Source organism: Notamacropus eugenii, chromosome 2 (genome assembly GCF_028372415.1).
Source record: "Notamacropus eugenii isolate mMacEug1 chromosome 2, mMacEug1.pri_v2, whole genome shotgun sequence".
Classification (NCBI taxonomy): Eukaryota; Metazoa; Chordata; class Mammalia; order Diprotodontia; family Macropodidae; genus Notamacropus; species Notamacropus eugenii.
This window is the reverse complement of record NC_092873.1, coordinates 297,051,297-297,069,201: the sequence shown is the minus strand read 5'-3', so window position 1 is coordinate 297,069,201 and position 17,905 is coordinate 297,051,297. Positions and strand designations below refer to the sequence as shown.

The window sequence follows — 17,905 nt, the reverse complement described above, 5'->3', positions numbered from 1 at the left end:
TGAGAAAGGAAAGGGATCCAACAGGGCTGATTAAGTGATGTATCATCAGTTACATTATAAAGTAAATGTCAAATACAAACTAAAGGCCCTGGGGCTCACCCATGTAAACAACCAGGAAGATGTGCTGGCAACTTTTATCCTTTGCCAAGACCCTACTGGTCCCATGGATGGACCCTAAGCACATTGGCCAGCCACGCCAGGCAGGGTCAGGGGACTGCCTAGAAAACCAGGAGGAACAGGTACATGGGGAAGGGTGGAGTAGCTGTGGGCATGGTCTAAACAAGAAAGAATATAGAGCTGATGGTTGACATATGGGAATATTAGTAATAAAAGACAGACTTTAAAAGCACACATTACTAGGGAATAGATAAGTATGATAACTTATTATATTAATATATCTTCCTCTACTTTTAGCCCTGACCCTTTTCTCCCATTCCCCATTTAATGCATGGTCATCAGTGATGGTTTCAGATAGAGTAAGAGATTCAAGAGAAGTTTGAGTAGAGCCAGTGAAGCAAGACAAAGTGCTCCCTCTACTGGTCATTATCAGGAGGTGGAAAGGGTAAGAGGGAGTGCTGGGAAAGGATTCCACATCATGCCAACACTGAGGGGCAGAAATGATGCTTTCTGGAACCAAAACAAAATGGAAGAGAAGGATGGAGTAGTGAATACTTTCTTCTCTGGCCAAGGTTCCATTACAACTATTCCACTACAGTTGTCTCAAGAAAGGAGACTTTTTTTTCCCCTTTTTATATTTTCCCGTGCCTAGCACAGACCTATAATTATATTGGTGTAGGGAACTCCCAGTGTGGAAACCCCCCTTTCACAATGCATGTCAGAAACTTATCTGTATTTTGTGGTCTTGGAGAGGTGTTGAGGGCACTGAGAAATGACGAGACTTGACAATTCAGAATCAGGACTAGAACCTGTGGCTTTTAAAAAGATTGAGAGACATAATTTCTGGGTAATTAGCCATTTTATTAATAATATTAGTATTTTAATAAAATAGGCCAGTAGCACTCTCAAATGCCAAAGATCCCATCATGGTGGTAGGCTCACAGTTTATATGCTCTTGCAAGAGCAGTTGTTCCTGAGGGAAGCAATCAACTCTGATTGATTAACAATTAATGAGAGAATGAATATGATAATGAGGTGAGTTATATTCCAGTGGAGATCTTGGGGGGAATCACCCAAGTCGTGGTCAAAGAGACTTATCAATTACCATATCACATATCTGATTAAAAGGGAGAATCTACATTTTCCTGTTTGAATAAACACAATGAGCAGGAATTCCCCCATTAGCCTAAACTTAGAATGTTTTCTACTGTCTGATTAAATCTTAGCTTGGGTAAGTCTTCGCCCAGGATTTCCCACATGGATGAGAAAGTAGAAAAAGGAAAAACCTTGGTCCTGATTCAATAATTAGTTATTGATACAAGAGAGAAATAATCATTTTTCTCAAACCCAAGTCTTCCAGCCTGGGTGAGGCTGTTCCCCCCTTTATACCACATTGTCTCTCTTCCACATTATATTCCCTTGACAACTGTTTTAATTTTAAGATGCCCACTCTATAAAATGCCATACCAGGTACAAAAAGAGCTGAGGGGTTCACCCTTCTTAGAGTTTATAAGCAGAGGCTGGGGGGTGACTTGTTGGGTATGTTATAGTATGGGTTCCTTTTGTGTAATAGTTGGACTAGATGGCCACAGTTGGTCATTCCAACTCTCATATTCTGTGATTCTGGGATGGAAGAGTTAAGGGTTGTTGTTTGTTTGTTTTGTTTTGTTTTTTCAAAAAGAACAAGAGAACCCTGAGCACATTTGTAGGCACCATGGAGAAATTTGGGTAGGAGGAGTTATACCTATGCTCTCAGCTCATGAGCATCAATCATTTCCACGTCTCACTTGAGTTGGCCCTACCCATAACCTTTCTTAAAAAGCCAAAAGAGAGCATGCCTACCTCCCGAGGGAGACACTGGGGAATGGCTACGCTGCTAAGAGGACAAAGAGCTAAAAAGTAGGAGAGGCAGATTAGTCGCAAGGAGGAAGTGATGCAGGATGCAATCAACATTCCATCTTTAAAAGAGAGGGAAACATGGGGCCCTGGCTACGGGTAGATCCAAAAGCACTGGGTATGGGGGCCCACTTCCACTGAACTTGGTGATATAAAGAGCTCTTCTGCAAAGCAGCAGAATCAGGAGTGGTGGAGGATCTACCGTACCTTGACAATCAGAACTTCATGAGTGGTGAATACTTCTCCTTCCCTGCAACAGTAAGAGGAAGAGCTCTGAATTGAAGTACTAAAATGGTGTGCTTGGAATTCCTGAGCCTATACAGATCTGGGGGGGGGGGAACTTCAAATGCTTAGTCCCTATTATATTTTAAGGTATTTGGTCTCATTCATCTTTGTTTCTATGGTTATTAATAAATTATATGGTTAATCCATGCTGGTGTGACTCAATTAAAATACAACAGAGAAGGGAAAAAGGAAGTTTTCCTGGTAGAAACTGGTAGGAGCTGAGACAAAAATATGTTTAAAAAAATCTACACAGACCATACTAGGAGAATAATAAGAACATTGCCATCCACAAAAAGGATACAGGTGGCTAGCTTTCTGAGGACCATAATGGGTTTGGTATTTCTACTATCTGACTTGGGGAGGAGGATAGGAAATACTTGTTAAACATTATGGGGAGAGAGTCTGTGGTTTGGATTACCTGAATTAGTAGCACATTTCAACAACTCTAGAAAGAGTTAGAGATCATAGAATCACAAATCTGGATTTGGAAGAAATCTTAAAATCCATCCAGCCTACAGATAAGGAAACTGAGGCCCAGTGGCTCGCTCAAGGTATCATGGTCCACATCAGGGATAGGATTTGAACCTAGTCCCCTAATTCCAGAGCTAGTGCCTGTTCTACCATACCTGGCTACCTTCCCCAAGAGAGAGAGATAAAATGCAAGACAAAATGAAAGATGTTCTAGATACATTTGTGCAATGCATAAAGAGAAAAAAATTGCATCTGGAAATGGAAAGTAAGCTAGATTATGGGAGTGGGAGGAACAGGCATAAAGGGATATACTGAAGAGAAATAAAATGGGAAATAGACTCATTATACTACTGAAATGAAATAAATTTTACCTAATAAGTATCACGGAGATGTGGCAAGGTTGAACACATGACTAGAACATGGTTCTGGAAAGATTTGTTTTATGTCAAAGCAATGGGATCAGTAAAATAGGGGTGGTGGAGTAACATTGTATATTAGGAATATGGGACAGACAGAGAACATAGATGAAATATGGGGAAACAGATTGTAAGCCTAGTACAGAGGCATGATCTCATTGTGATAGAGATAAGGACTGGATCTGGGCTGTAATTTTTCTGATATAGACAATTCCCTGGTGAAATAAAGAAACTCACTTCACCAATGCAGGTCAGCACTATTCCTGTGACTTAGTCTTAGAGAGGTGCCCAGAGCACTGAGGAAGGAGGTGAATTGCTGAGTCAAAAAGTCAGCACAGTCCCTCAGAGGGAGGACTTGAACTAGGTCTTACTGTGATGTCAATGCTTTATCCACCATCCCATCTGCCTCTTGCTGTTAGTGGTAAGGGAAGAAAATTATCTGGACATCTGCTAAAGTATGTACGTTCTCTCTGTCTCTGTCTCTGTCTCTGTCTCTCTCATAAATCTGGATTACTGTAATGATAATTTCACTCTTCAACTAATAAGTAAAAAGGCTATTCTGAACCTGATTTTCATCAACAAGGAGAAACTGATTACTGGGCTGACAAGTCATCAAGACAACACATTTTAAAATAAATTGTACTCAGTTCCAGCCATCAAACCCTTTGAAACTAATGATCTCCATGATCTAGGGTTGAAACCACAATTTAGACTGGTTTTAGTTCAAACTTTCCAACATAATGGACAAGGGAAAGGGATGGGAAGGGGACAAGCATTTATTAAATCTCTGCTCTGTCAGGCATGGTGCTATGGGCTTAACAAATGCTCTTTTGTTTGATAGAACATTGGGGGGAAGTTTTACACAGGAGACTCAATTTATACCTTGCACTGTGTTTACTTGCTTTGTTTACATGTGTGTAAGCTCTGATGTATGCTGGTTACTAAGAAATGGTATCTGAGAAGGAATCTTTGCCAATGAAAGTGATGAAGAAAGGGAAGGACATGTATGATTAGGGAGGCCTGGTAATCAACTTTGTATTGACTTTTGTCTTATGTTGTCTACTTTTCCACAACAAGATGCATAAGGATGATGGGATACTAATGTGTGCTTTACAGGCAATCAGGGGGAGGGTTTGAAATAGAACAAGTTTAAGAATAAAATAGATTAGTTTTCATGCACAAAGTCTACTTGATCAAAGGTATCAATTTACATTTAACAAATGGGAATTTTCAGCCTAATTCTCCCGTGTTGGTCCATTAACTCAAAGCAGTAAATCCTATAGAGTTACTAAAAGAAGTATGGTATAATGGAAAAAGTGCCAGGTCTGGAGTGAGAAGACCTGGGTTCAAAGCTTTCTTGTATTTGCTATCTAGATGATCTCGTACAAGCCACTGAACCCCAGAGGGTCCTAATTTTTGTTTTGTTTTTCTGAAAAATAGTAGGTTTTACTAGGTGGTCTCTAAGGTTCCTTTCGACTCGAAATCTATGATCCTATGAACACATTTTCCTTTTGTTTCAATATTTCTTCCTGTGGTGGAGGAATCTCTCATACCACACAGACCTATGGAGAGCTTTCCAACACAACTGGCTGAATATTAACTTGGATTTATATAGTACCTTTGTGCCAATGTCTCAGGGTGGTATAGTATATATAACTCTACTCCTTTTTTCCCCCTATAAAAAAAATAAGGAAATGTCTTTCAGAAAAAATATAGATAGTCCTATGACACAAATTCCTACACTGGCCATGCCCCCATGTCCTAAAATATATGTTTCATTCTCTACTGAGTCCATCCCTCTCTGTCAGGAGGTAGGTAGCATACTTCATCAGTAGTCCTTGGAATTATGGCTGTTCGTTGCCCTTATCAGTTCTGTAGCCTTTCGAAGTTATTTTCTTTTACAAGGTTGTAGTCATTGTAGAAATATACTCCCGATTCTGCTCATTTCATGAGTCCATATAAATCTTTCAAAGTTTTTCTGAATCTATCCTCTTTGTCATTTCTTATAGCCCTAAATCACTAAATTATGAATACCCTTTGATGCAGCAATACCATTACTAGACATGTATCCCAAAGAAAGCCCACATTCAGGGATCTGACTTAGCAATCTGGCTGTCCACCTCTTCTCTGCTGTTCTGCTATGTGACCAGCAACTTCCTTTCCTGGCCATCCATCCCTTGGATGCTGTCTTTCCCACCACTTCTTGCATTCAAGTGGTCACTGATCTTACACTATAGTCTATTTATGTCCACCATAGGACTCTCCATTGTCCTCTGTGTAACTTGAAAATTTAGAGACTGCCATGTTCTTTGGTGCCAAAAAATTTAGGCTTTTAAAAATGTAGAAATCTTTCTCTTTCATTAAATGCAGATTTTTTTTTTTAAATAGGAGTTTTTTGTTTCAGAGAGAAGCTTGGGTCATTGGCAAGCACAGGACTATTTTCCAAAGGCAATTCACCCTGCTCTCTTCATTCTTTTCACTTCTGAAACCTAGTAACTCAGTTCTGGTCAGCTTTGAAAAAGACAAAAAGATGAGAAAAGAATTCATTGAAATTATTGAAAAACAAAGACAGTTTCTATGTGTTCTGTACTTAGCACACTCTATATGTATAAATGTGTATATATATATGCATTATTTATGTAAATATACAGATATATGTGATTGATATTATGTAAATGGCAGAGTCAGAAACACTTGAGCTCAAATTTGGCCTCAGATCTATAGTAGACCTTATGACCTGAGTAGGTTATTTAAGCTCTGTGTTTCCTCATCTGCAAAGTGGGAATATTAATCATATCTATTTCCCAGGGTTGTTGTGAGGATCAAATGAGATAATATCTGTAGAGTGCTTTGCAAAACTTAAAGTGTCCTATAAATGCTAGCTATTGTTTTTATAATAGCATCAAGGAAATACAAAAAGGGCTCAATTTCAAAAAAGGATCAGAGAAAATTAGAACAACGTAGCTGGTAACAAAAATAAAGCTGGATGGCTACCCAAAAGTATAATAGAGTAAGGGTTTTTAAAGAGTTTAAATAATTTTACCTAAGAGAACAATAATATTCTATGAATGTTATCTTATCTATAATCATAAAATGCCTCTCTTAACTGTGTGTTCATAGTTAGGGGTGTGATTTTCAAGATTTGAGAGAAAACTCAAATATAGATGTAACCCTAATATCCCTATTGAGGACCCCAGTACAATTTTGGGAAACCTCCCACAAAGTTATTTTGTCTTGCTTTTCCATCTCCACCTACACACCCATCCAGAGAAACCCTTAAGTATCTTAAGCTTAAGTATATGTTGCAGATTGTTTAATCCCAACTGGGCCCCTAGCTAATGAAAACAGCAGAGAATAGACTTAGCATGGTAATAAATACGGAAACGATTAACCTCTGAATCTTTGGAAAATCAAGAAAACCCATTCCTCTACCCAGAGTTCCAATAATTCTTGAAAATGCCCCAGGTGAAGATCCATCCAAGAGCAAAGATGGCAGACTCTGTGGTCCGTTGGCTCCTCTGTGTGGTGCTGGCTCCTTTTTTCTGGGCAACTTGTGCTGTTCTCCATCCAGGTTAGCAGAAGGCTTAGAGGTTCTTTCTTTCTCCTTCTGTCTCTTTTAACAGAATATTCTCATCTTATTCAGTATATTAAACTTAATAGTCAAGTCAGATAATTTATATTTCTTAGCTGTCTTTATTTTTAAATCTCTTTCTATTTCTATAGAGAGACGAGATAGCTGAACTTTCAGGATCCTAACAATATTGGTTATGCCAAAATAAAGATGAAGAAAGATGAAACCATAAACATAACAGAAAGACAAAGAAAGTAATGGTACATTCTCGACTCAGTATTCTGTTCAACATCAAGCATGTACAAAAGGCACTCACTAAGAAAAAAATCTTATTTGTATTGTTATCTCTTATTTTCACATGAGTTTTATTTCTAAATATATCTCTCTCCTTCTCCCACCTATAATACAGATTTTAAAAGAGGAAAAGAAAAGGCATTTCAGCCTAACTAACCAACATATGAGTCATTTCTGTCAGCATATGCAGATGTTCCTTGCCCACAGTCTGCCACATCTGCAAGAAAGGGGAATGAGATTCATTTTTTCAACTCTTCTCCAAGATCAAGCTTTGTCATCATAAGCAGTATTCATTTTCAGGGTTTTTCATCCTTTCTGTTGACATTGTGGTAGTCACTGTGAGTATTTTCTTTATTGAGAAAAGAAGAACTCTCTAAGTGCAAATTTTTTAAGGCAGAAAAAAATATATAGTTAGTAATAATGATGAGGTTAATGATGGGCACCATTTATGTGGTACTCTAATGTTTGAAAAGCACTTTACATATGTAATCCGTTCCCTGTATTCCCTCTCATTTGAGGGCAGCAGAATAGAAGATGGGGGGAGGAAATAACATGAGAACACCTAGCATCACTAAATAACTTTAAGTCTTGTGTCCTGGACAAATAATACCCCAGGTGGTAAAGGAGATTTACTAATGTAATCACTGAGGAATTAATGATGCTTGAAAAACTGTGGCAAAGAGTACAGCTGAAAATCTGGAAATGAGTAAATATTGTTCTGATTTCTGGTCAAAAGGACATTATGACCAGCAATCCTTGCAGAATGAATCTGGGAGATAGGATGGGGGCAAGCAAAATGATGATGATGCTACCTAGAAGTCTCTCTTGGATACAGTCCAGGGATAGAGAATAAAATAGGAATGGGGAAATGGCTTCCAGTGGGTAATGTGGGTGAGCAGGAGCAACAATGACAATTTGTGTTGAGGTGTCAGGGAAGTCTGGTCTCTAGGGGTATGGAATATCCAGGGTATAAGAGACAAACTTAAGTGCCCCAGGCTGGAGGCCAGTGCTGGTGCATCTGAAATGGACAGATCGAACTTCTCCTCTGATGGCATGTGGTTGTTCTGTTGGGCCAGCCCTTGACAGCTGGGCTACGTGACTTAGTTCACTGTTCCATCCGCCATCTACGTAGGCTTGTGAATTTCATGTCAGTCACAGGCAAAATTCTAGAATTGATTATTAAATAGATAGTTGATGAGAATTTAGAAAGTATTATCTAGAAGCCAACATGGGTTTACTAAGAACAGGTCATGGAACATTAATTTAATTTTCCTGGGAGAGGATTAATAAATTATGGGAATGCTGTAAAAAATGTCATATGTGGATTTCTTCCAGGTTTTTGACATGATCTCCCATGACGTATTGAATCACTGATTCTATACTTCAGTCAAACTGGTTTGGTAGCTATTCTTTCAATTATAGGTGCTGTCTAGGCAGTTAGGTGACCTAAAGGGCACTTAAGAAAGACCCAAGTTTGAGTGCTGCCTCAGATGCTAGCTATGTGATGCTTCACCTAATCCGTAAACTGGGGATATCAATAGCTCTTACCTCAAAGGGTTATTGAAAGGATCAGATGTAAAATGTGTGTAAAGTGCTTTGTAAACCTCAAAGCATTCTATATGTCTCTCTATATACATTATACATAGCAACTATTACTATCTTTATGACTTCTCACAAATTGCCTCCATGTCTGGAATGCTCTCTGTCCTCACCATCACCTCTTAACCACACCGCTTCCTAACTGAAGACTTTTCTGATCCCCTCAAATGTTAGTGCTGTTTTCTTTCTGAAAACATATTACATAATTATTTTATGTACACACTGACTATCCTGATAGAATGTAGATTCCTTGGGCTTAGGGATTGTTTCATTCTTTGTCTCTATTTCCTAGCACCTAGTATAATAATAGGGAGCCTATTTGCATAAAGCTGGCTCTTAACCCATGTTGGCTGAACTCAGTTGAATTGAATTGAAAAGGGCAACACAAAATAGTGAGTAGGGATAAAAAAATAAGACCTGAAGGAAAACGTCCTCCTGGAAAAAGAGGGTATGGGCTGTTGTGATCTAAGAGGGGCAAAAAGTTGCTCTAGTGGGTTGAACCAGACTTCGCTAAATAAGCAGGAAAGAGCCAGGAGAGAGTTGTGGCAACATTCCCAAGTGGGAAAGACTCCTTGACAGGGGGAAGATGCAGGTGTCCTTGAAGCAAGGTCTTATCTCCCACAGCTTTTTTCCTCAGATAGGAGTCTCTTATGTCAGGTGCTTGCTAGCCTCACTTCCTCCTCTTTCTGCTGCATTGGCACTGCCTGGAATTTGGGCAATCTCCCTTTAGAGAATATGGTAAAATAAGGGGGTAAATTATAGTGCACCAAGGTGAATTTATGACTGGCTGAATAATCAAACCCCCAAAGTGAAGAGAATGAATTATCTACCCGGAAAAATGCCTCTAGTGGCAATCACAATCTGTCCTTGATCCTATCCTGTTTAATATCAATTATTTGAAGATGTTGCTGTCATCATTATCTAATTTGAAGATGAAAGGAAGGTTTTGGAGGGATAAGAAAGTTTGGAGTTATAGTTAATATTTTTGGATGATAAAATGGGGATCTCAAAAGATACCACCACCACCCCATTAAAAAAAAAAACAAACCAATGAGCTCAATCTAATGAAATGAAATTTAATGACAATAGCTATGCTAAAGTCCTGAATGTGGACTCAAAAAAACCCAAGTGTGCTTTGGCAGTTGTGTGACATACAGACTGCAAAGAGTGGAAGCAGGAAGTTCAGTGAAAAGGCTATTACCATAGTCAGGGAAAGAACTACCCAAACTCCTGTGATGGCAATGACAGCAATGACTAGAGCTGCTGTGGAGGCTAAATCACCAGGATATGGCAACCAAATTAATGGTCTAAAGAGGAGGGGGAATGGGGCAATGAGAGAAAAATGAACCCAAGTGACTGGGAGGGTAGTGGTGCCATCAAAAGAAGCAGGCAATTTAGGAGGAAGAGTAGGTTGGAGAGGAGAGGAGGAAGATGAGTTAGTGCCTAATTCAAGCTCTTTTGATAAGAAAAATAAAAGTCAATCAATGGAGGAGAAAAGGGAAAGCAGCTTTTTTCTTTGTATCATCTCCACCTTGATGTTTCTACAGGCAGCAGAGAACAGCTACGCGATGTGTTCGACTGCCCTGATTACTGATACCTCTTTCCATGGCTCTTAATTAGACCAACTTGTCTCCCAAGGGAGTATCAATTCTAAACAAACATCAGGTGATCTTAGCAGGACTGAGGAACTTGCTAAAAGTTGGAAAGGATGGGTACTAAGGGATGTGTATTAAGCAAATGTCTTAATCCTGTAATAGGGTAAGGGATAGATAAGTAGGTCCACTAGTCCAGTCATGCAATTCATTATACAGTCATATTACACTCAGTTCATCTAATTATGGGGTTTATTGATAGTGGACAAACCAATTTAGTAGATAAAGGATATTGAGGCTTCAGTTTCCCTGCCTCACTACTCAGGCTTCCTGAGAGAAGATGCAAAACCCACAATAATGTCAGGAAACCTGCACAGAATTTTGCAGGCCAGTCCTGAATGGTCCAGGGGAGTTAGATGCTATTGGGTTTAATTCTGAGACAGACAAAAGGAGCTAGAACCCTTAATAAATGTACCAGTCTGGCATGTGAAGATCTTAGTCAATAAGAAATATTCCAAGCATGAGATCAAAGCTCTAGAGTGGAAGGGACTTCATAGGCCATCTAGTTCAATCTCCTCATTTTACAGATGAGGAAACTGGGACCCAAGAAGGTTAAGAGACTTGCCCAAGATTGCACAGACAGTAATTATTATAGGAAGAATTTGAACCTAGGACCTCTGACTCCAGAGCAAGTGTTCCTTCCATTGTACCATGCTGCCTCCAAATTATAACAAATGAGGAAAGCAGGGCATGGTAGAATCTTATGGACTGCACTTAATGGATGTCTGACTCTAGCTGTTCAGACTAAGACACTCTGTTCCTTCATTGATAATACACAAAAGCGCATAGGGGCTCCTTGCAGGTATGTTGCATTATTTCTTGGATAAGTTTTCTGTCCTCACAAACAAGTGTGAAGCCATAAATCTAAAATGAATACCTAGGAAATATACTGGAGGCACTAGTGGAGTCACTGTCTTTGGTACATCTTGGGTTTGAAGTTGGGGGCAGCAAACTAAATTAGAAAGTTTATATTACAGTGATCTCCAGAACCCCAAATGCAGAATCTTTTATGGATGGGGTTGAGATTTTCAGCACTCTTTATGCAAATATACCATTATTAGTCTGGGTCTTTTTCAGAACACTCCTGGTCAGGGATTCTCATTCAGAGCTGCATTGGAAAGGATGTCTACTGCTATTCAAATGGGGATATCCCAAGATTTTGGAGAATGTCTCCTTCATAGTTGCATCATTGACTCCTTGAAAGTCAGGATGATAATTCCATGGTTTGTAAAGGCAGACTTCCTCATGATTCATAAGGAATGGCCAGCTTTGGTTGCAATTTCCTAATACTTAGGTTGAGAATGAGTGCTTAAGCAGAGGTAATCCACTGAAGTAGTCTATGAAGGAAGAAAAAATTCTGTTGAAGGACTTCAATTGTAGAGGCTAAGCCAAGCAATATCCAGCTAGTAGAAACATTCAAGCACATGTGATTCTGAGGTCTCCTCCAACTTCAGATCTATGAGACTGTCACAGCCTAAGGCCTGAAATGATAGCAGGAGGCTTACAGTGTCTTAGCATTTACAGAGCATTTTATACATGTCATCTCATTTAACTTCAGAATACTGAACTCCCGATAAGGAAATAAAATTCCACTTCTAGCATTTCACTAGCTCTGTGTTCCTAGGCAAACTGCTTAACTTCTCTGAATCTCACTTTCCCCATGTACAAAAATGGAGGTGATAAAAGCATCTACCTCACAGGGCTGCTGTTAGAATAAATTAAGTAATGTATGTAAAATGTCTTGTAAACCCTTAAAGTACCACACACATGTGAGATACAATCATAATGAGCCTTCACAACAACCCATGAGAAAAGCAGTATTATCACAGTTTTAGAGAAGAGGAATCTGAAAGACGAAAAGTGAAATAGTCATACTGTTAGTAAGCAGTAGAGGCAGAGACTTCAGTTCAGATCTTTAAGCTCAGAATTCAGTGTTCTCACCTCCATATGACAGATGTCTCTGTCTCTGTATCATCTCCAGGATCCAGTACAGCACTTTTCAAACCATGCAAACTCAATAAATGTTTGAAATGACCACCCTGTCCATCACTGCAGAGCTATCCTTTCATTCCTCCTTGATAGACTCCTCACTATAATCTTCCCAGTGGCTGTCCCTAGTCTTTCTGTCTCTCCAAAAGTCTTGCTACATCTTTACTCTAGTCTCAGTGGATAGAATGGTTCATCTTATGAAGGCCAATTCTCTCTTGTTATCCTAAAAAGCATTCACTCTATTTATTGAATCCTCCCATGCTCTTAACAAACACATACAGCCCTCTCATCTTTAGACTTAGCCCCATTTTCTATTATAGTTAAAATATAAATCCATATCCTAGTTATATCACAAACTTCCCCCAAGTGTCTTTTGTTCATAAGAGTTGCCACTGTATTTCAAAGTGATTTTCAAGTGAAATGGCTCTGGCTGGACCTCACTGACAATAACTTGAGAGAATTAATATGAAACTGCTAGAAAATCAGCCAGAAGGGAGGAATCCTAAATATGCTTCTTCCTTCCCCTACCAGGCCCCCCAGCATTGGTCTTATTTCTCTCCTAACAGGATCTAGGAGTCTGCAAGACCACATTCCTTTTTGAGGATACAACTTTCCTATCCAGTGAGGTACAGATCCTGGAAACTCAGAAGATTGAGGCCATCCTGTATCCTGCTGCTTTGGTGCCTTTGTTCCTTCATGCCCAGAAGGAAGGCCAGTTCCTGTCTCTCCCTCTCCCATTATAAAATGGATCATATTAAAATCATACCAAAACCCATCTTTCTTCCAATTACATTTTGCGATCCACCAAATCCAAACTTAATACAAGTATACTTACAAAAGAATTCAAGTTAATCAAACCAAAATGGAAACAAACAGAAAAAAAAACAGAATCTGGGCATTCCTCAGTTTCCTGAATATAAAGACACTTATCTTGATCTATAAAATTCAGTATTTTCTGTACTGCACCGATTTAGCAAGAATGATTAGCTGGCCAGACTGAGAACATGAGTCCAATGAACTATATGCAGTTTGTAAACTTTAAGTGTCACATTCCAAAATCAAAGGATCACTTCCCCCTCTTCCCTCTAGGAGGAGTCCAATTTAACAAAATTGCACCAGTAGATTAAACTAACTTTCTTAAATGAAAACACTAACACACACACTCTATTGTCACTTGCGGTTTTTGATTTTTGTTTTTTGAATTGACTCCAATTCATTTATCTTCCCCCTTGCTTAGGTTCTTTGGAAGCAACCTTATAAATCAATCCAACTATGGCATCATGGGAAGACAGGTAGGAGAGGAGCAAGATTCAAAGGACAAGGGCAATGTTACCTTTTCCCTTTTCCCTCCCTGCCAAACTTGTCTTTAACTTTATATATATATATATATATCTGACATTTGTCTGTCTACATGTTGTATTCTCCCAGAAGAATCTAAATTTGTTGAGGTCAGGAATAGTCTTATTGTCTTTGCATCTCCAAACTTTACACAATGCCCTGCACCCAGTAGGAGCTCCAAGAGTATTTGTTGAATTGAACTGAATCATGTGGGAGGCAGTCCCCATGTTGTCATTTTATTTCTGTTAGTGAAATGGCACATGGAGGGACAGGGGAGAGAGATAAAGTTCACCAAAGGGAAACGGTGAGTGTTGGAGGGAGGCACCTCTCTGTGAGACCCCACAATAGCCAAGATTCTTTGGGACTGTCAGCTGATCTTCTGTTGCAGGAAGAGGGCCCCTGCTTCACGGTCTGATTTTGTGATAACATTTAAGAAGAATCTTCTAGCAAATAGCCAGGTTCTAGTACTGGTTCTAACACCAAGTAGCTGTGTAATATTACTAATATTAGTCACTTGGTCTCAGTTACTTGTTAGTAACTAATTACTTGGGTCTCAGTTTCCTGATCTGTAAATTGAGCATGTCAGAATAGTTATTTCCCCTTAGCCCGCAAGGTTTCTTCTGACTCCAAAGCCTATGATCTTATGTAGGGCAAGGTCCCTTTCAGTTCTAACAGTCTGATTCAAAGCCAAAGGACAAGTGTGCTTCAGGCCAGAAAGACAGCATCCAAAATGGGGCTAGCCTCCCGCTCCTTGTATCATTTGGACCAGCAGTTCAAACACATGTAGACTAATGGTTTTAAAGTTGCTCTGGGGACAGAGAAGAGGAGGGTGAGTGGGCTAGTTTTGACTCTTCTGGGAAATTAGCAGATGTTGATTTCATTTTTCCAGCTGCTGCCTCCAGATCAGTAAACTGTGCTGAGGGCACTCCCCACATTCCTGATGATCACTGACCCCCAAGGGAGCTAGCTACATACTCAGGCTCTATCTTTGAGGTCTGTTGTTTATCTGAGGTGGGACAGCACCTGAGCCAAGGGGAGCTGTAGACAATGAGACTATTCAAGATTTTTTAAGGTGTTTCCTTCTCTCTACAGTATCACTCTTTGCCTCCTTGTACTTTTTCGTTGTTCTTGTTTTATTTAATAAACTTGGTGTGGGTGGGTGTGGGGAGGGTTGGAGTCGCCAATAACAAAGGTGTATAACTAAGGATGCTTGATAAGTATGCACTAAGGCAGGTGGCACTGCCTGGGCAAACCTCCCCCAAACAGTTCTGCCCCCATCCCCACCTTTGACCTTGGTCTCTTCACTCTGTAGTAGCCAAAGCTAATCAAGACAAACAGAACAGCAGGGTGGCGGCTAGTGAACTGACACATGGGTCTCATTATTGACCTGGGCCATGGAATTCTCTGGGGAAAGAGAAGGCCACGTCTCCATATCTGAGGCCTGAGCTGTGGTAGACCCACCTTTTATTCCTTTCTGAGAGTGTCAGTCCCTAGCTGTCTATGACATGCACCAATAACCCCTTATTTCTCTGTTTTGTTTTCTACAGCATTATTAGCATCATAATAATTCTGGCGGGAGCAATTGCACTCATCATCGGCTTTGGCATTTCAGGTATGTGATCTGTTAAATTAAGAGATGGAGAGTCCTCGCGGACAGCCTATTCCCATTTTACCTTAAGGTCCTCTTCTCACAGGTCTAGTCCTTCTAGGAGCAACCACACTCTCCAAGTGAAGGTCCTAGGGCTCACAGCCAGTTTACCAAGTGGGTGACAGGGAGGCTCTGTGTTGGACAATGAGGCTGCCACTGATGTCTTTAACAGTTCTTAGTCTTTGTTCTCTTATTTTAGACAAAGGCAAAACTCACTGTGGCCACTGTAGCATGCAGGTAACAGATACCACCACAGTGTGGATGACTGGTTTCTGAATGCAGCTTATGTTTTGAGTTACAGAAAGTTGCCTCTCCCTTCTGGTGGACAGGCTATTTCGTGGAACCATCTGACATATATTCAACTAACATTTATCGTCAAAGAACCTGAAATGTGCAAATTGGCAAATATCCCTGACTTATCCTTTGCATCTTAATACAGCCCATGTCTTAGTGTCTTGGGAGAGGTCACCTAGTCCAGCGTTTACTACCTCAGCATCTGTCTCCTCTACAATATTAATGAGAAATAGTCATAGTCTCTGCTCAATGATCTCTGTTGCCTTGTGGAGAAGCCCATTTCACTCTTGAAAGCTTTTCTTATCAGAAATGTTTTCTTTTATGAAGCCCAACTTTGCCTTTCTTCAATGACCATCCATTACTCCTGGGTCTGCCCTCTGAAGCCAAAGAGAACAAACCGAATCCCTCTTTCCACATGCCAGTCCTTCATATACTTGAAGAGAGCTATTATTATCTTCTCTGGGTCTTTAACCCCTTTAACTGGCTGTCATATGGAAACTGTTTCCAGACCCTCCCACCCCTTTAGCTCCCCTCCTAAGTCTGGGATTTGGCTTGTCAGTGCCCGTCCTAAGATATCTGATCCAGAACTGAATGTAAAATTCCAGTTGTGGTCTGATTCAGGCAGAAGACTGTTTCTGAGTTGCTCATTTCCTTCCATAGTCCGTGACAAAAACTGTCCCTTCATCCCTTTAACTTTGCAGTTTCCACTCTTAAGAATGATTTCCTTCCTCTTAGATGGCAGTGGTCCTGACTCAGCCAAGGGTTTCTATCTCCTTTGCCACAGCACCTGTGGGAAAGGTCTTATGGTGATTCTATCAGCTGGCTCGCCTAGATTGTAGGGTCCTTAAGGGCAGGGACTGTCTTTTGACTCTTTTTGTATCCCCAGAATTAAGCACAGTACCTGGTACAAATAGGTACTTAACAAATGTTGACTGATTGATATACAATGTAGCCTTTGTTAACACAATACACCTTCTTCTTAAATTCTCATCCAAACTTTACCCATAAATCCTTCATGGCATGTGCATGTCTAGTTGTGTTTATGACTTGAGAAGACTTAATTTACTATCTGGCACTTTATTGTCTTTTATTCTTCCTATATGGCTGGCCCATCTCCTTTTCTATTCGGACGTCCTCAACAACATATTCTACTTGACTTTTTCTATGTGGTTAGTTCTAGATAATGCAGGAGAGTCTACTCATAGCCACCATCTGTTTCTCCACTGCCCTTTGTTGTTTCTAATTTTAGTCCTTTTGTGATCATTACATCCCATGATTTACAGCCATAGAATATCACCCAGAAAAACTGTGGTGTTAAAAAGATGGATTCTTTTTCAGTGCCAAAGTGTTTGGGAGCACCAAAAGCACTCTGCAGTTTCCCAAATGCCAGGAAGCCTTAAGCTCCCTCCCTTTCCTCATCTGAGCTCATGAATAATGAGGTCACTGTAACACTGTAAATATTCTGCACTAAACTGGCAAAACTTTATAAAGGGAGCATTTTCTCAAGAACTCAGCTACTGGGACTTCTGAAGAGGTTTCCAGCTTTCTTTTTGAACTGACTTCTTAGGTTATTCCACATCAGACTGAACTATATCACCTTTCCTCCTGACATATACATATATATGTATATGTAATATATCCTATATATATATTTCATAACTATACATATATATCCTATAGTATATATACTTTTGAACCATTACTGGTTTTCAGGATTTGAATGAGTGTGTTCGTCCTTTGTTGCTGAAGAAGACCATGCCATCAGACAAATGATGACATGACTTGCACTTGACTTTGTTTTGAGGGAGGGAGGGCTGTGCAGGTCACCAGCCTCACTTCTCCTCCAGAGCCATCTGAATCCAGTGAGCAGATATTCATCAGGATGACTGGAGATGACCCAGGATGAGGCAATTGGGTTAAGTGACTTGTCCAAGGTCACACAGCTAGTGAGTGTCAAGTGTCTGAGGTAAGATTTGAACTCAGGTCCTCCTGACTCCTGCACTGGTGCTCTATCCACTGCACCACCTAGCTGCCCCATAAATATGAGTATCCTTTGTTGCAATAAATAATATAACTTTACTTAATAGTAGGCAGCATTTATATAGCACTTTAGGGTTTGCAAAGCACTTTACAAATATTATCTCATTTGACCTCACAACAACCTTAGGATGTTCTATTATCTTCATTACATTTTCATGACATGACATATCTTCAATCAGGAAACCAAGGCAGGAATTAAGTGACTTGAGTAAGAGTCACACAGATAGTCATAGTGACTTGGATTAGATCCGAACTCCGGGTTCAGAACTCCTGACTCCAGGCCCAGCATTCTATC

At 40.0% G+C, this 17,905-nt stretch overlaps 1 protein-coding gene across 12 annotated transcripts in view; it reads left to right on the top strand.

The window, feature by feature from the left end:
* Positions 1 to 17,905, top strand: part of VTCN1 (V-set domain containing T cell activation inhibitor 1) — a 97,661-nt gene that overhangs the window by 55,126 nt on the left and 24,630 nt on the right. For 4 of the 12 annotated variants that reach the window (XM_072644491.1, XM_072644487.1, XM_072644490.1 and 1 more), the window contains 3 exons: positions 12,857 to 13,001; positions 13,528 to 13,582; positions 15,176 to 15,240. In XM_072644491.1, the coding sequence (XP_072500592.1) occupies positions 13,563 to 13,582; positions 15,176 to 15,240 (85 nt within the window). In that variant the 5' untranslated portion in view covers positions 12,857 to 13,001; positions 13,528 to 13,562. The remainder of the gene's footprint in view (positions 1 to 12,856; positions 13,002 to 13,527; positions 13,583 to 15,175; positions 15,241 to 17,905) is intronic. The other 8 variants (XR_011974823.1, XM_072644486.1, XM_072644485.1 and 5 more) reach the window with 3 other exon arrangements.